This window comes from Eulemur rufifrons, chromosome 15 (genome assembly GCF_041146395.1).
Source record: "Eulemur rufifrons isolate Redbay chromosome 15, OSU_ERuf_1, whole genome shotgun sequence".
Classification (NCBI taxonomy): domain Eukaryota; kingdom Metazoa; phylum Chordata; class Mammalia; order Primates; family Lemuridae; genus Eulemur; species Eulemur rufifrons.
In genome coordinates, this window is record NC_090997.1 from 90,574,695 (window position 1) to 90,594,419 (window position 19,725).

General features: G+C 35.3%; 1 protein-coding gene across 1 annotated transcript in view; it reads left to right on the top strand.

Moving 5' to 3' along the window:
* Window positions 1-19,725, top strand: part of UTRN (utrophin) — a 478,322-nt gene that overhangs the window by 173,235 nt on the left and 285,362 nt on the right. Inside the window, exons 32-39 of the mRNA XM_069488656.1 lie at window positions 339-512; window positions 2,159-2,314; window positions 7,151-7,321; window positions 11,027-11,206; window positions 13,298-13,426; window positions 13,724-13,894; window positions 16,033-16,191; window positions 16,590-16,727. Of these exons, the coding sequence (XP_069344757.1) occupies window positions 339-512; window positions 2,159-2,314; window positions 7,151-7,321; window positions 11,027-11,206; window positions 13,298-13,426; window positions 13,724-13,894; window positions 16,033-16,191; window positions 16,590-16,727 (1,278 nt within the window). The remainder of the gene's footprint in view (window positions 1-338; window positions 513-2,158; window positions 2,315-7,150; window positions 7,322-11,026; window positions 11,207-13,297; window positions 13,427-13,723; window positions 13,895-16,032; window positions 16,192-16,589; window positions 16,728-19,725) is intronic.

Below are 19,725 nucleotides of genomic sequence, written 5' to 3' on the forward strand. Positions count from 1 at the left end.
TCTAGGTTCCTGATCTATATTTTTCAAACAGGTGAGAAAATTTAAAAAGTTTTAATTCCAGCAAGGCCAGCCAGCTTTGTCCAAATTTATTATCTCTGGGATTGAGACACTGAGTGTCAAGTGATTCCTGGCGCTGGGCTGTGTAGTTAGTTCACTTAGGTGATCGGGGAACCGCACTGAGGTCCTTTAGGATTTCTTTTTCTTTCTTTTGGTCATGTTATTGAATGTTTTGTTGGTGCTTTATAGCTTTTTAGCAGTATATGTTATACTCACATCATTTGATGAGAGACATTATCATTCTGATGTGAATTGCGTATTATTTTCATTTCTGCAAACAGAGGAAACTTCGAGAGGTGTCGACAAAGTTCCAGCTTTTCCAGAAGCCCGCTAACTTTGAGCAGCGCATGCTTGACTGTAAGCGTGTGCTGGACGGTGTGAAGGCAGAACTGCACGTTCTGGATGTGAAGGATGTAGACCCTGATGTCATACAGACCCACCTGGACAAGTGTATGGTGAGGCTGTTGGGCAGTTCACGTGTCCAGTGGGTTTTCCAGCAGCAGTTATGGCTTAGTCTAGCACTTACATGCTTGGTTTGTTCAACGATCTTAGGCTAGAGTGTGCTAAACAGAGGGCTTGACAATGGAAAACATGTTGAAAAATAAGAAATGTGGTCTCTGCCCAAGGAAATTAGAAGGGATAAGAGAGATAGCTAGGGGAGAGTAAAATCAATTAGTACAGTGGAATAAGATAAAGGGAACTATAATAGGTGTGTATGTAACATGGTAAAAAACCAAAAGAAACAAATCTTAATCACAGTGTGAAGTTACAGAAGGCTTCAGCAGAATGTGACTAATAAGCTAAATTTTCAAGGATAAATTTGAGTTAGCTAGAATAACCATACTTAGAAGGGATGTCAGGAATATTACCACATTAAAAAAATCATTTTCAAAGAAAGTAAAATTTTAACTTTTAATTTATAAAGTTTAAGCCTAGGAAAGGGTTAAAGATATAAAAGAAAAAATTATTCTTAGAATGGATGTCAGGAATTTTATAGCATAAAAAATTAATTTTCTAGGAAAATACAAGTTTAAATAGAAGTTTAAACCTAAGATGAGAAAGAAGAAATGATATATTTAATATGAAGCCTTATTACTTTTTTAGGCTTGAACTTTATAATTCAATTGAATAGAAATTTAAAAGTAATGTGGCTAAGGGGGCACAATCTTAGAATAGTGTTCTGCTGGAGAATCATGAAGAAACTTAAGATCTGACTGCTTAGGACAAGAGAAGTCTGGGAAGAGTTCTTTGTGCTTTTCAAAACTGCAGTCTTCACATGTCTGTTTCTTACTTGTGTGGAAGAATGTACAGATAGGATAAATTTTAATATATATGTGCATATATGTAAGCATTTATTTGCTTATTGTGATCTAGTGGCAACCAGAGCAAACACTGTCCTTGACTTCATGGAACTTAGTTTAGTGGTGACAGTGTCCCATGAGAGGTTTCCAGGTTAAGATGATGACGTATGGAGTCAAGAGGATAAAGCTTTTTGGTTTCAAAATAACTAGCATTAGGACAGCTCTGAATTTGACATACAGAACTCCAATTTCTTATAGTCATATACATCTTGATATATTGAATTATATATATTTTTTCATTATATAAGTGATGCATGTTCATTGTTGTAGACTTGGTACTTCAAAGAACACAAAGGAAAAAAATGTAATAATTCTAAATTCCAACAGTCAGTAGTAGCCAGCCTTGACTTTTTTCTAGTCATAGCATTGAGGATTTTTTTTAAATGTAATTGTAAACATGATAGACATTCAATTTTTAGTGCTAATATTTCCCCATTTTATGTAGGAAAAATGTTTATGTTATCAGGTACTTTCACAAACATTTAAAAGACATGTCTGATTTTTTTTTTAAAAACAGGCATAAACTCTATTAGTGGATTTTCTTGTCTGATGAGAAAAAGTTACTGCAACTTTGATTTCATTTGACTCGACCTTTGAACCAAATCCGAGAAAGATAATGCCCTTTGATCTCTGCAGTTAGGTCTTAGCTCTCAATCTGTGTGAGCTGTGTTCTGGGAGGATTCCAATTGGCACATTTTCATTACAACGTGTAATTTGTCTTGTTGTTGTTGTTTTAAAAGAAACTATACAAAACTTTGAGTGAAGTCAAACTTGAAGTCGAAACTGTAATCAAAACAGGAAGGCACATTGTCCAGAAGCAGCAAACTGACAACCCTAAAGAGATGGATGAGCAGCTGACGTCCCTGAAGGTCCTTTACAACGACCTGGGTGCACAGGTGAGGAGCACAGGCCACAGCCCACCTCTCCCTCTCTCCCTCTTTGTCTCTCTCCCTCTCACTCATGTATTTTAAAATTTCACTTCTCAGAAAATGCATGTGTGAAATTTATGGCATTCATACTTGTTTTCAATTTATTGCAATAATTTTTGTTATTTTTCTTTAAATGTATATGCTAACATCATAATGATTAATGTTATGTAGCAATTTATTTTTAGTATTTAATCCAGTTTACTATTTATACTTTCAATAGCTACTGACGTTCCATAAGTTGTTCCAAGGAAGCTCTACAAATAATAGTTCCTGTATAAACTTATGTTATGGGTCCTTGGACTTCTGAATCAAATAGTCTACTGAGAAATGTGAAAACATCAGGGCTCTAGTAAATGATAGGTGACAGTAAGTTCTCATTAATCTACTAGGATTTAAAATCCTCCCAAGAAACATCTCTAATTTGGGCATTTTAGTGAATCCATCCAGCAGTTGTTGGGCCATTTATGGTGAGTGACTGGGTCCAGCAGGCTTAATGTCTTCTCTTATTTAGAATCTTTGCCCTGAAACCGGCAGAACAAAAGAATACGTAGAAGTGAAACTTCCTTGGGAATAATGAATAACTGCTTTAGACAATGTTTTGGATCCTTCTTCAGTTATTAAATATTAACTGCTTCCAGGTGAAGTAAGATTGAAATTTCTACATAAGCCCAGAGAAAAATAGCTGAAATTTTGTTATCAATTTAAAATCAATAAGAATGACTAGTCCATACTTTTTCTAGGCAATTTTGACCTCACTTCTGCAAGATGAGGTTGTTGGTGTCCTACACCTTGATGGATTGCCCATCTGGGACTCATATCTTAGGGCTTCTTTTTAGCATTATACAGCTCAAGTTATTTGTTCAATATTATTATATTTATTCATTTACCAGGCATTTTATGGATGGTAATACTAGTGCTTTTTTTTTTGCACTAATCACCTTATTGTGACTATGATTTTACCGTTAATTTATTTTCTCATTTAAAGTCTCATTCAACTGAGACTGTGTGTCAGGAGTTATATAGGCAGTAGGGATACTGTCTAATGGAACTTAAGAAAGTGGAAAACATTCATTAAGGAGTCACATGAAGTAATGTCAGATAATCAGTCTGAAGTGTTACAAAGGAACGTACATGGTGCTTTAAGAATATAGGTATTGCTGGGTCAAATGGCAGGTCTACTTGAATCTGTTTAAGATACCTCCATAATGCTTTCCACAGGGGTTGCACTAGTTTCCAGTCCCACCAGCAGTGTATGAGTGTTCCTGTCTCTCCACACCCACGCCAACATGTGTTGTTTTGGGTTTTTTTGATAAAGGCCATTCTCACTGGGGTTAAGTGATATCTCATTGTGGTTTTGATTTGCATTTCTCTGATGATTAGGGATGTTGAGCATTTTTTCATATGTTTTTTAGCCATTCTTATATCTTCTTTCGAGAACCCAAAGGAAAAAAGGTCATTCTTTAACAAAGACACATGTACCCGAATGTTTATAGCAGCACAATTCACAATAGCAAAGATGTGGAAACAACCCAAATGCCCATCAATACATGATTGGATTAGTAAGCTGTGGTATATGTATACCATGGAGTATTACTCAGCTATAAGGAATGATGAAGATACGACATCTCTATGGTTCTCCTGGAGAGAGTTGGAACCCATTATATTAAGTGAAGTATCCCAAGAATGGAAAAACAAGCATCACATGTACTCACCAGAAAATTGGTTTCCCTGATCATCACCTAAATACACATCTGGGAACGACACCAATTGGATATCAGACTGAGGTGGGGGGTGGGGGAGGGGATGGGGGTATGCCTACACAATGAGTGCATTGCGCACCGTTTGGGGAATGGTAACACTTGAAGGTGCTGACTCGGGAAGGGGGGGTGGGGAAGGGAGGGATATATACCTACATGATGGGTGCAATGCGCACGACCTGGGGAACAGACATGCCTGGAGCTCTGACTTAGGGGGAAAGGCGGTACAGGAGCAACGTATGTAACCTGCAATTCTGTATCCCCCATAACAAGATGAAATAAAAAAAAAAAAAAAAGAGTATAGGTAAAGGGAGATTTGGCTGTGTCTTGGGTTAAGAAAGCTTCCCTGGGGAAGTGATGCATAAGCTGATAACTGAAGGATGGAAGGAGTAACCTGGGTGAAATCAGAGGAAGAACTTATGCGACTGATGGAACAGCATGTGCAAAGGTCCTGTGGCAGGAGGCAGCATGGTACGTTTGTATGGCTACAGCAGAGAGAGCTGGTGTGAGGAAAATGGTGTTGGGGAGATGACACCAGACCCTTCTAGTGTCGTAGAGTTTGTGTTAAAGATTTTAATCTTTGTCTCAAAAGCAACAATCAGTTTTTGTGGAGTGTTTAGTAGGGATATAACATGCTCAGATATGTTTATTAGAAGATCACTCATTGCCATTTGGAGGATGAATTGGAGAGAGGCAGGAGTGGGTGTGGGAGAGCAGTTAGGAAGTCACTGCTGTACTCCTAGTGACAGGTGATGGTGGCTTGAGCAGTGGAGATGGAATTGATGGATTGATTTTAGACATATGTAGGAAGTGAAATCAATAGGACTTGGTGATGGATTAGATATAGGGGTGCAGCGGAGGGAGAGACCAAGACTCCTGGGTTTCTGCTTCATCATGTGGGTGCTGAAAGGAAAGGTGCTGGAAGGACATGCAGAAACCACAAGCGTGTATTTGATATATTGATATTTTAAGTGCCTTTGAGAATGTTAATCGGCGATGTCAGATACTCACGTGGCTATTCAGGCCTGGGGAATATATCTGGGCTGGAAAGATGGATTTTATGAGTCATCTGCATAGAGGCAGTAATTAACGTTTGCCGGGATGATAGATTGCCTAGGGACAGGATATAGTGAAAAAGAAGAAGGCCCTCGACCAAGTCTTAGGAATTACGTCATTTAGCAAGAAATGTGAGGAGGATGATCTTGCAAAGGAAACTGAAATAAGTAGCAAGAAGTGGTAGGCACACCGGGGAAGCCAGGGGAAGATGTTATTTGGAGAATGAGTGTAGTCGGCTGCTTTGAATATTATTGAAAGTCCACTTAAAAATGTCTACTAGATCTGTTGCCATTGGGGTTATTATCGATGGCAATTTCTGTGGAGTGATGTGCGTAGAAGCTAGAGCATCAGGGTGTGAGGTCTGTGTGGCAGGTGAGGACAGGTGTAAGAATGCGGTGTTGAGGGTCTGCGTGGGAAGGTGGAGAGAGGAAAGTCGTTAGGGGAGCTGAGGCCAAAGAAGAAAATGTTTTGAGTGTGAGAGAATTGAGTGTTTGATAGCTGGTGGGAGTGATCTTGTTGAGAGGGAAATGGTTGAATATCCAACAGGGAGGAGGGATCAAAGGTTTCGTAGAGGATTTACAACTTGGTAAGTCCCAATTCAGTATACAGTACATCTTAAAATGTATTGATCAGATTGAGGAAAGTGTAAATTGTTTTGAGTTGGACTGTAAATTATTTTCTTCCTGTTTATGTACAAATCTTTGGTGGCATTAAGTTTTATGATGACTGTGTAGTCGCCTGGCATGTCAAAGTCAGATAAGTATCATTTGAATGTATTATACCCTCTAATATAATCCAAGTATTTGTATCCTGAAGTCTGCATTGAGGTGCCATTAATTTAGAGCCATGAATTTTAATTAAATTTAATTAAAAGTAAATTAAATTTCATTTAAATTACACTTTTAAGAAGGAATTTAATAATAATCAATCTTCTAACTATGAAAGAGTGAAATTTAACACAGGGGACAAGAAAAGAGAAATGTTATCTCATGTTACTTATTAACAAAAGTCAGTCTTTATATCATTTTATATCATCTAAGGAAATTTCATCTCATATATGACTTGTCACTCTCCTACTTAGATGTTATTATCTGTACATATGTGCATATAAAATTAAGAACTTATATATTGTGTTGTGATATCCTTTAAAGTGTTATCTCAGCTGTACATTGTGAATGGTTATTCTTGGTTTGAGAGCATCATTATGTAATGCGAAGGGTCAGACTGGGCTCAATGCGGTGGCTGTGCCACCCTGGTCTCGACCTTAGTCTCTGTGAGCTTCGTTTTCCTTATTCATCAAGTAGGAAGAAGAGTGCTTATCACAGAAGCTTTTGTGATAATTGCGTAACACATAAGATTCCTTACCACAATGCAGAAGCTGTATTAAGTAATGGTAAATGTTAGTTCTGTTCATTTTGCCTTCTGCCAATAACAGTAAGAACAAAATAATAATAAGGTTGAAGTTGTGTAGTCATGTACTGTATTTTAAGTTATTTGATTACTTTTCAAATATATAGTTGTGAAAATAGTGCTATTTTCGCCTCAAATTCCTATAATACAGCATGTATGTATTTTTTAAACAGAGTCCTTCACTGAGAGGATTCTAAGATATCCTCTCTTCAAAATTATAATCGATACTATTTATTGATTTATGAACTTTGTTCCAATGACTGGGACAAGACCTATGTATGTCTGCTCCTCTCAGTTACTACTCATAACAATCTTTTGAGGGTTATTCCTCTACCAATGTCGCTTAGGAAGTAAGTTGTGGAGCTAAGATTAAAACCCAGGACTGGCACTTAGCCACTACAGTATGTTGTCTCCTTGCAGAAACCCAAGTTGGAAGTGATTTAAGATGCTAGAGATAAAGGTGATATATGGGGGTTAACTATGAATCAGTTTGGATTTTTAGTTAATGTTCTGATTTCTTCCTATTTATCTTCATTCCTATCCCAATCGCAACCTCTGTCTCGGTCTGTCTCCTTTTCAGGTGACAGAAGGGAAACAGGATCTGGAAAGAGCATCACAGTTGGCCCGGAAAATGAAGAAAGAGGCTGCTTCTCTCTCGGAATGGCTTTCTGTTACTGAAACTGAATTGGTACAGAAGTCCACTTCAGAAGGTCTGCTTGGTGACCTGGATACAGAAATTTCCTGGGCCAAAGTAAGTTGCAGTTCAGATGAATCACCAATATTATGCCAGTGTTAGCTGTGGTATTGGTTCAGAGCAATCTTGGCAGATAGTGTTTCCCTCCATTTCATATTAAATATAGCCTGTTCTTTTTTTCCATTATTTTTTCCTCTTTTCTGTCCTAAGGAGAATATTTCTAAAATAAGTATTTTGATAATATGTTTTCATCTTGATTCCAAAAGCATTAAACACATATGGATCCTCAAGGCCTTTGTAGTCATTATGCCTATGTGGTACTTAAAAACATAGTAATTAACCACTTCCAAAATTGGTGGCATCTTGAGTATTCCAAAGTATGTACAAAGTATTGTGCTTAATTGAATTCTTCTTTAATAACTTTTTCTTTTTTACCAGTAACTAATCTTTCTATTGCAAATGAACAGATGTAAAGAACATAGGAAAAGAATAAGAAAAGTCACTAGAGTTTTCTTTTTGTGTGTGTGTGTGTTTGAGACTGGGTCTCACACTATTGCCTAGACTAGGGTACAGAAGCATCATCATAGCTCACTGCAACCTCAAACTCCTGGGCTCAAGCGATCCTTCTGCCTCAGCCTCCTGAGTATCTGGGACTACAGGTGTGCACTATCACTCCTGGCTAATTTTTCTATTTTTTTCTGTTGAGACTAGGTCTCTCTCGCTCTTGCTCAAGCTGGTCTCGAACTCCTGACCTCAAGCAATCCTCCTGCCTCGGCTTCCTAAAGTGCCAGGATTACGGGCGTGAGCCACTGTGCCTGGCCTAAGAGTTTTCTTTAGCCCTATAGTTGCTTTGAAATCACAGAGATTACAGAGTTGATCTGCCAATTCTCTCTTCTGAGGTAGAAAAAGAATCGGATGGAACACAGAGTACTTCTTTTACCAAGGCAATTCTGTTTTCCTAAATTTATTTCCTAAGAAAGAAACAAGTATGCTAGACAGAAGTGTTGAAAATAATTGATCAATACTCTGACAGATATTTATATAAAGCTGCGAGTATCAGTTTTGACATCCTCTACAGATGTTTGCCGTGGGCCTCTAAGAAAAGGTGCTTAGAAGTCGTGGGGTGACACAACTCCTGCCTACTTTGCACGCTCTATGGAGATGACAACTGAGAGAAAGCTGAGATATTAGGCCCTGGAAAGAATGTTCTCAGTTTAGAAAATAGCTCATGAAACGTGTGATCATGCCCTCGAGCTGTGTGAATGAAAAGAAGATGAAGAAAAGGGTGTTTGAGGGAAATGAAGAACGTTGCAAGTAATGGTGTGTTGTAGGTGAATGCAAAACAAAGGCACCAAACTATTTTTGTTAAAGTTAAGTTTTTCAAGGAAATATTATCTTCTTTGTACAGTGCACTTTGAAAACCATTATTTTCTTATTAGTAAGATAAGTCATATAAGCTAATTGAATGAAATTCACATACTGTAATACAAAGAAAGACCGGAGCAAACATCACCTATAATCAAAGAATAACCTGTTATCTTGTCATTTTTTTTTCAGGCCTGTATGGATGTGCCCAGGCACAAGCATATATTTAAAAAATAATTACATTGCATCCAGTGTTTCATGACCTTCTTTAAAAAACTTTAACAGTTTGCTTTTTTTTTTTTTTTTTTCAGACAGAGTCTTGCTCTGTTGCCTGGGCTAGAGTGAGTGCCGTGGCGTCAGCCTGGCTCACAGCAACCTCAAATTCCTGGGCTTAAGCTCTACTACTGCCTCAGCCTCCCGAGTAGCTGGGACTGCTGGCATGCGCCACCATGCCCAGCTAATTTTTTTCTATATATATTTTTAGTTGTCCAGCTAATTTCTTTCTATTTTTAGTAGAGATGGGGTCTCGCTCTTGCTCAGGCTGGTCTCGAACTCCTGAGCTCAAACGATCTGCCCGCCTTGGCCTCCCAGAGTGCTAGGGATTATAGGCGTGAGCCACCGCGCCTGGCCCCTACGTAATGTTTTGATTCTTTTCTTCACAAACATTATATATATGCAAAGAAGTTTTGTCCAACATACTTATTGTTATTGCTGTGCAAAAGTATGCTTTTCTCTTTTTACTAAATGCTTATAGTTGGTACATAGGTGGTATTGATTTTTGTATATTTGATTTTTAATCAGACATCTTTGTGTATTCATAAATTCAATTGTTTTTTTCAGTTGAGTCTCATCATTTTTTAGATAAAGGCTGAGAATAATGATAAATTTGTCTCTTCTGGAACAATACTCTCTTAAATTTCCATTTAATCTATTTCAGATTTGAAATAATGAAGGTGGTATACACAAATTACGAATTCACAGCACATTCTCTTCATTAGAGTAAATCAAATGAAACATCAGTATGTAACATAATCACCATCTTTTCAACATTGTGTTTTTAGATTTAAGGAACATGCATATTTCACAACATTTTAATGTAGTTGCACTTAAAGATGATGTAAAACTATTTTCAATGCAAAACTTAAATAGCATTTTTCTTCCTAAACTTAAATAGTATTTTGATTCATAGCTTAAATATCATTATTTTTAGTTCATTACTTTTCTTTATTATAAAAATCTATTAGCACAGTGTGTATACTATTTAAATTTAATTACTTATAGTTACTTATTTCTTATATTTCTTAAAGACTATTCTAGTCAATCAGTATATAACCACTGAAAGAGTTCAAAGAGTCTTAACTGCAGGGAGCATGGCTGTGGGTATCCTTTATTTTTCCCCCCTGCTAGAGAAGAACTTTTGAAAGACATATTTTAGTGCCTTCATAAATATACCAGTAATTGACATGGCCAAGTGAATATTTAAACCTTGACTCACTTGTGAATTTGCAATTTTATGCTTTCCAAAATGTGATTTAATGATGTTTAAATATAAACTTGAGCTCCTTGAAATGATTGGTTTCAATGTTTTAAAAAGGTGCAACAGTTTTAAAAAGGTTCAACAGCAGTAGTAGCAGTAGGGTAGATATCTGTATGTTGTTTTTTGATTGAAAAACTATGTAGTTTTAATTTTGGAACCTGGTACTGTCTATAAATCTGTGACTGTATTCTTTGCTGCAAACTTATGAATGTTTGAATCCAATTGTAATCATACCATCCAGAGTATTATCTTTGCATACAATAGGTGTAAGACCAAAGTTTAGACTTGGTAGTTCTCCCATGATTAACTTAAGATGAAATGGTTTTTGTAATGTTTATACAACAGATTATATGTTAAGTCACCTAGTTCTAGGATGTAATCCTTGCAAGTATATGTAATCCATATCAATAGATTTATGTGATAATCTAGGAGATAAATTTATTAGGAATTTCTTAGAATTGTGAGTTCTGGGATCCTTTTGCTCTGCCAGCTTGTTTCAATAGTTACTGAAAATGAAATTGATTCTTTAGAGTTACGATGAAGATAATTAGTGTTTGTGTTTGTATTTAATAAATAGCATTTATGATTAAAATAAGTGAAATAATTGCTTTTCCACACCTGAGTTTGTTACCTTCATTGTATTAACTTAATTAAACATTTTAATTTTAATTAAGAACTTAAGAACTTTCACCATGTTAATAAGTTTGGGAGTTTTGTAAACCTTCGCCATGTTGTGAATTATCTAGGGAGCCATGGACTACTGTGTATATGTGGAAGCAAAGTTTTTAAAAATTTAAGGTTGTATAAACTTTTACAATGTTACGAAAGATCAAGTGGGTTTCGGTATTTTTATTTTCTAGAATGTTCTGAAGGATCTGGAAAAGAGAAAAGCTGATTTAAATACCATCACAGAGAGTAGTGCTGCCCTGCAGAACCTGATCCAGGGCAGCGAGCCTATCTTAGAGGAGAGGCTCTGTGTCCTTAACGCTGGGTGGAGCCGCGTTCGCACTTGGACTGAGGATTGGTGCAATACCTTGATGGTACGTTTCCAGAAAGACTAGATGATGAAATAGTCTCCTCTTCTCTAATTATTATGAAATGAATATAGCTTTGATTACATTTCAGATCCTGTTTCCTATGAGTCACAGTCATGTTTTGCTTTTGAATTCGTGTCATTAGACTACATTTTATTTTTTCTTTGAAAAGGCAATAACTGGCAGAGTTTACAATGTTTTCATTAAAGAATAAAATATTCATGATATCCATAGAAATATGTACTTTAATATTTTAGTAAATGTACCTTGTTTCATGTTAGCGATTTCATATTGTATTTAATTTTCATACTATCATGAGCTATTTTTATATATGACTTTTATAATGTTTAAGAGTGGTGTACTAGTTAAGAGCACAGTTTCTAGCATCTGATGGCCTGTGTAAAAACTTTGACTACTAGTTGGGTGACATTGGTCAAGTTACTTAAACACTTTCTAAGCCTCAGTTTTCTTCTCTGTAAATGGGCATTTTTAATAATTTCGACCTTATACAGTTTTTGTGATGATTTTGTGACTGAAAACATATAGTGCTCTTAAATAACTATATGTAAAACAACTTTAGATATTATTATGATGATGATAATCATTAAATACTATATGTATGTTGGTCTTTGGTTATATCACCACTCTGTTAAATATCTCATGAAAATATTTACCATTTAATTTTTATGGTGGTTTTCTGTCCTTCTTATACTAGCAATAAATACATGGCAACCCTACCCTCCTTTGCCATGGAGGGAATTGTAATTTATAATTTTTTTATTCTGATTACCTAAGATAGGACTTTTATCAAATTCATAGAATTACTAGGTAATGGATAGACAGAAAAAATAAATTATGGTGTGTTTGAGCATTTGTTCAGATCAATCAGGATGTGTAGGGCAGTAGAGATCATGGGCTTAGGTCTTGATCTGTCAGAGAATTTATAACCACTGTCCATGACGTACTATCTGTATTACCTTAGCTGAATTACTTAGTAGTACTAGGCTTCAATCGCCATTCATAAAAAATGGGAATAAAAGTGTATATCTAACAGAGCTAAATTTTGAATATAATAATGCATATGAGATTCTTGGCTTACAAAATGAGTTGTTAAATATTTTATATATTCATTTTTGCTATTACTAGCTTTATTTTACATTCTCATGACCCTTACTTCTGTATTCTTCAGTCTGTCTTTCAAATTCTCCTTTCAAGCAATATCTTTCTAGTCCTACTAGAGCATTGGATTTACCTGCTTGAGAGGGTAAATAAGTCTAGTGTGTGTCAGTTCTTCCTACTTAGAATCCAGATCACTGTTGAAATTTTTTTCATATCATTTATTAGTTCACATTGTCTTTTTTCAACTATTTGTCCATATTATAGATTAATAATGTGTGTCCCTTTTAAAACTTCTTTAAGTTTTTCCTAGTTTTCTTTATCTTATAAAATGCAGTTTTTTGAATATTAATTTCATCATAAGCTCCCCTACCCTTTTGGGTCAACTTCTAACTTCTTGATTTAGTCTCAGCAACTTTGCCCAGTTCATAATCTACTTAACTGTTGCTGCTGCTTTCAAATCTATTCTGTTGAGCACATTTTATGTCCTGCTTCAGAAAATCTTACTGAAGTCTGAAGTCTGTGCCAGGTGTAATATTAAGTGCTGGGGATACTGATGTAAAGAGATACAGACTGTCCTCTAAGCAGAGCATGCAGATTCTTATTAAATCTATACTTTCGTCATTTTTTTAAATATTATTGCTTCCTTAAAGTATGAGTGAAGGGGACAATTGAAATCAGTTGTTATATAAGAATGAAGAATAAGGGATAAACTTGAAAAAGAAACTTTCTCTTTTTATTCTACTTCAGCTTTTTATTGTGCTGAGGTCTAAATCAAATAAATTTAAAAAGTACTTAACCACAGCTGTGCATTTTTAGGAATGAGATTTATTCACTGAAGAAGAGCTCTGCCGAAAGGTGGAAACCTTTCTTTAAATTTAGCATACAGTTTGCTCTTTGAAGGTCTTTTAAATCTCTTCTAAGATTATCGTCTTAAATATTTCATGTGATTATGTGAGCATTTTATTAATTCCTTTGTAGAACCATCGGAACCAGTTGGAAATATTTGATGGAAATGTAGCTCACATAAGTACCTGGCTTTATCAAGCTGAAGCTCTACTGGATGAAATTGAAAAAAAACCAGCAAGTAAACGGGAAGAAATTGTGAAGGTAGCAAACATAGAGGATACTAACACTTTTGAGAGGGGCATGTTTGTTGTCGTGTTTCTCTTGTGGAATGCTCTCAGTTTAGGCACATGTTCTTCCCATGCAGTAGATTCATTAACATGTATTTTGGCAGGAGAAACTGAGATTGCTGAGGAGTTTTGTGCAAACAGCTCTTTATTCTGATTCTCTTACTAGAAATCCCAGATATTTATTTAAACTACCTTTAATTCTGAGTAAGCACACACCCAAGTTGGGTTTCGATTTTTCCCATGAGATAATTTTGTGTTTTCTTACAATTAGCGTTTAATATCTGAGCTGGATGATGCCAACCTCCAGGTCGAGAACGTCCGTGATCAAGCCATTATTTTGATGACTGCACGAGGAAGCTCAAGCAGGGAGCTTGTAGAACCAAAATTAGCTGAACTGAATAGGAACTTTGACAAGGTGTCTCAACATATCAAAAGTGCCAAAGTGAGTAATTATATTTTTATAGAAAACCATTTTCCTATGAGTATGAATCTAAATGATAGATATTATATAGTATATGCATCAAAGAATTTTTAAATTAAGATGACTTTAATCACTATTTCTTTGACTGAAGCATTTGTCCTTATTTATTTGTGATTGTGCATATGAAGGAGAGAAAACAAGAAATTAATATTGAAGAAAATAACACATTTGAGAAAGGGTTTTAAAGACTCAATTAAAGGTTAGAATTGGTTATTAAATAATGAGACTAATTGCAAAGCTGGGCATGAATATGAAACCCATTATTTTATAGTCATACTTTATATATGTGTAGTGTGTGTTCACACTACACACCCTATGAACTTGTTTTTTTTTGTGATTTACATGTTGACAAATCTAAAAGTTACAGATAATTTGACATTTCAGATGTAATGTAGAAAGGTACTACCTGATTTTATAAATTTAAAAAGGAGCTTTATAAATTTAATTAAGAGGATAATAAATAAGAGCTTTCCTTTAAATAGTGTTTATTATATTACCATGGTATAATTTTTCTCTCTGTGTGTATCTTTCTCATTCTCTCTTTTTACCCTTGTTATATGAGGGGAGGAAAGAAAAATTCTTATTGTCATGTTCTTAAGACCTGGGATGTTGTGGGTGCTCAGTAAATGTTCAGTTGAAAAGATGAAAACATTTTGATGGTTTTATGGATAAAAAACATAGCTGACTTTGGGATCATTCAAACCAGGTATTCATTCTGACATACGATTCTGAGTTTTTAAGGATCTCAATTGTGCCTGTAGGATGGCATTTTTTTGAGTACTCAGTTAATTCAATCTCTAGAGAGTTGTGTGTTGAAACTTTCAAAGAGGAAGGATCCTCTTTTGTGCAGGAAGTAAATATTATTTAAACTGCTTTGATTTGAAATATCTGATATAGTAAGCCGAATTATCTTTTATATAACCTATGAATATACTTAGATAATTCTCAACTTTAAGAAAACAAACAATAATCTTGCTTTAGCTTTTGCCTGTCTTAACTGTGACCTTACCTCCTAGCCTTCTAACCTCAGTTCATTTTATTCTTTTCCATAGTTCTATGGGAGATTTTTCTGGGTATAAAAGAATGCACAAAATTTAGACATACGGTGCAAGGAATTACAAAGAAACCAAATTACCATCATCACCATCAATAACCTCAGTAAACATTTTGGAATACATGTCTATTCTTATTCATATGTACATGATATTAAAATATCAACATTTTTGTATTGTTTTATATCTTCTTCTTTGACATGATTTTTTATGGTTGTAGAATATTCCAGTATATGATCTGTTACAATTTCCTAAGTTATTTTTTTTACTTTATTGTGCTTTTATAGATACTGTATTTGTTAAAAATCCTTTTATGCATATCTTTTTGATCATCTCTTAATATGCCCTTAAATTCAATTCTTAGAATTCCTTGAAATCGTTGGAAAAGTTGTACATATAAAGGCTATTAAATAGATTTTCCACATAGCCCAATAGGAAGCTTGTGCCAATTTATACTTGCATAATCAGGGTGTGAGAGTGCTAGTTTCTCCACACTTAGCCAACACTGATGTTATTTTTCTACCTTTAGTTTTACTATAATTGTCATATTTTTAGTTATCCAAATATGAAGTTTTTCTATATAGACATTATGGGAAAATATGGCATTGAGAAATAGGTACTTCTTTGAAGTTTTGAGTATCAAAATCCAAGGAGAATTCTATGGGGGAAACTTAAATGGAGAGATATTCTGTGGGTGGCCCTGCACTGGGGGCTGGGTGGCCGTTCTTCCTTTTTATGGCTGTGTCCATTCTGTGGCCGTGGCAGGAATGGCTTCTGAATTAAGACTGTTTTTCCTACTATGTATGTGGTCTCTGAATCCACCACACAGCACTCCAGGCACCCACAGTCAATTGCACGCCTCCTCCTATCCCTGGCCAGAGTTTGGAGAAAATGGGCAATTCGGAGAAGCCCAAATTGGTAAAATCATCGCCATATGAAAGAATGAAACTAAAGTCAGTTCGAATAAATGCTAGTTCCTCTCTTGACACCCCATCTCTCTGGTCAATGATGGAAATATATTTTCAGAGAACTTATTTTCTTCTACAGTTGCTAATTGATCAGGAACCGTTATCATACCATTTGGTCACCACTGAAACATTTGAAGCTGGTAGGCCTTTCTCTGAGTTGGAAAAATTAGAAAATGACATAGAAAATATGTTAAAAGTTGTGGAAAAACACTTGGAATCCAGCGATGAAGATGAAAAGGTTGGTTCAAGGAGATTTTCAAAACCATGGTGTTCTTATTTTTCTTCTCTGTTAATTATATTTTTACATCAGTAATATTTACCCATAATAATCTGCCAAAAACATAATGAAAAAGATCCAAATGTGATTTTCTGTTATGTGTCAGTGTGAGATTTGCCAAGTGATTTATGTAATAATTAAGAAAAAATAGACACACTTTCTGACTAAAGGTAATCTTTAGTATTATCTAACTTCTGTTAAACTTGCTTTGAGATTTTTTAACTTTAAATATAAAGTATTTTAAGAAAAACAAATTTTTTGATCATTCAAAACTTTGTAGGTTAGTTCTCCTACTTGGGAACTGATGGTGACACTGCATTTTTCTTTTGAGTAAATTTTTTTGCCTTTCAAACATTCAGATGGATGAGGAGAGAGCCCAGATTGAGGAAGTTCTACAAAGAGGAGAACAAATGTTACATCAACCTATGGAGGATAATAAAAAAGAAAAGATCCATTTGCAGTTATTACTTTTGCATACAAGATACAACAAAATTAAGGTATTATAATGTGAGAGTCTCTGTTGCATTTAAATAATTTACTTAGCCCTGGCCATTCAAATGTGTATTGTTGCATCATGGACAGTTTTAAACAAACCAGTTGGAATATTATCTCTTCCTTTCTAGTGTGTATCACTAGATATGTTTATATTTTTGGATGGAGCAGGACTCAAAGAAAATAGAAACATAAAAACTTATTGACTCTTTTAGATTTCTGATTATATGTTAAGCCTAAAAGAGATCTATCCCTTTCAGAAGTAACTGCCTCCTTCAATTCTGTATTTTACATGTAGAGGTCTTTATCACATCAAAAATATTTCTAGTTTACAGATAAATAAATTTGTGAAACTCTTATACTATGTTAAACTTTTTCTAGAAAAAGTCTCACTACCAGCTCCCTTTTAAATGGTAATCTTTCCAGCTGTATTTTAAGTATGCTGGTGTTCACCAGGGGTCTGCTCTTCGGTAATTCCTTCTAGAGCCAGTTTTATTTGATGATTTTAGAAACTGAGTAGGTTCTATTCTCTTGGCTTGCTACCTATTGGATGTCTCTGTGTATTTCAGCCTTGTGATATGTTCTAACCTGAACTTGCTGTCTCCCTCCCTCTCCAATTTGTGTTTCTTACTTCATTCTCTCTCTTAGTTAATTACAGTCATGAGCTGCATAACGACATCTGGGTCAACAGCAGACTGCATATACAATGGTTTTTCCATGAGATTATAATAACATATTTTTACTGTATCTTTTCTATGTTTAGATACACAAATACTGACCACTGTGTTACAGTTGCCTACAGTATTCAGTACAGTAACACGCATACAGGTTTGTAGCCTAGAAGCAATAGGCCATACCATATAGCTGAGGTGCGTAGGAAGCTATTCCATCTAGATTTGTAGCACATTCTGTGATGTTCCCACAACAACAAAATTGACAAACGACAAAGTTCTCAGAACATGTCCCCGTTGTTAAGTGATGCATGACTGTACTTTAAAAGAGAACCATTCTCTCAAGGTAGAAACCTCAACATCACTCTCAGCTACTTCTTTTTCCTCATCTCTCTTGTTCCTCATACCACATTGATTAGGGATTAAAACCGTTGGGTCTGAATGAAGCAAGGTACAGGTCTGACCTGAGGTTATATATAGCTCTACCAGTTGCTTGTTTTATTGCCATGGGAAAGTGACCTAACTTCTCTTACTTCACTATCCTTCCTTTAATTCAAACTTACTGTTTTCTGTCATGAGTTATTATAATATGTCCCAAACTGGTTTTCTCACATCAAGTTTTTTCTTACTCTACCATGCCCTCCATATCTTTCTCTGAATTATTCCCCCCAAAGTCATGGCTCATCATGTCATTCCTTCACCAAAAAAATCCATGCAGGAAAATATTGCAAAAAACAGAAAGAGCTTGAAGTGCAAGGTTTGTCAATAGAATGACATACCAAGGGTTCAGTCTGACCCCTGGCCACCTCCTCTTTGATTTGTTGTCACCTCCTGTGTAGTACAGCTACGCTGAGTTTGTATACATTTCCCTGAGCACATCACATGCCCTGGCACCTCTGGGATCTTGCCAATTTTATCCCCATACTCTAGAGCAGGATTTATCTTTTTATTGTACCTGAAAAATACACTATCTTTTACGACTCAACTCCATTTTTATTTCTAACATCTATCAGATCACGTTATAGTTTTTTGCTTTATTGTTAAGTCTCTTTTTACCCTAGTACTTTTTCCAGGATTCAGTCCATATCTTACTCATCTTTGGGTCCCAAATCAGACATTATTACTGGTACAAAACAGAAATAATTTTTAGACTTTTAATACATAAAATGCAGTTGTTTTTAAAAAGTACTCATATATACTATTACAGGCTAATTTCATTTTGGTTTTGCTAGCATTAGTTATTGTAATTAAAATATCTTTATCCTGTTTCAATAGGCCAAATATGGTATGTATTTCTTCAAGTCTATACTTTTCAAGCTGATATTGTTTTTAACTGTGAACATTAGAGTTACTTGGGGAGCTTTTTTTAAAAAAAGTAACAATGCCCAAATCTAATACCCAAACGGATTAAATGGGAATCTCTCAGGTTGGATCTAAGTGTGGACATTAAAACAAATAAACAGACAAACAAATTTAAAAAACCCAAAAAACTTTCTAGATAATTCTAATGTGCAGTTAGGATTGAAAACCACCAGCTTACAGAGCTCATTTTCTTATTTGAAATATGTGTTAAGTGATCTTTTCCTATTTATTGTCTAGAATATTACAGTTTTTAAATATGTATGAGCTTTTTATAAAATAAGGATATTGGCTGGGCATGGTGGCTCACACCTGTAATCCCAGCGCTTTGGGAGGTCGAAGTAGAAGGATTGTCAGGAGTTTGAGACCAGCCTGTGCAACATAGCGAGACCCTGTCTCTACAAAAAATAAAAAAAATTGTCAGGCCTGATGGTGTGCACCTATAGTCCTGGCTACTTGGGAGGCTGAGATAGGAGAATCTCTTGCATTCAGGAATTTGAGGTTACAGTGAGCCACAGAGCAAGACCCTGTCTCCTAAAAAGAATTAAGATATTAATCCCTAATTTATCTTCTAATTATTTTACCTTTAACATGCAACCATTTAAAATTTTTGTTTAGCCACACTTGATTCTGTTTAGTTCCATGTTTTTCCTATGGTTTGATAATAACAAAACTTAGAAAATTTTTATAAAATGCTTATTTAAAATAAACTCTTTATCTGAGCCTTAGTTTGCTGTTATGACATGAGCTACATCATGTAACATTATCTCATCTCAGTACTGACCTGTAGTATATTTGTATTTCTGTGTCCTAGGAGAATTCTTTAAAAATAACATTATCCAGAAGTAAAGTCTGGGGCAGATCTCGAGGACATTTTTTTCTCCTAGGGCATTTTGATTGATCACTCTTGGGGAAAAAAATCTATTCTGGGAATTTAGAAAGCACATATTTAAAGCTTGAATTGCCTTTCTGC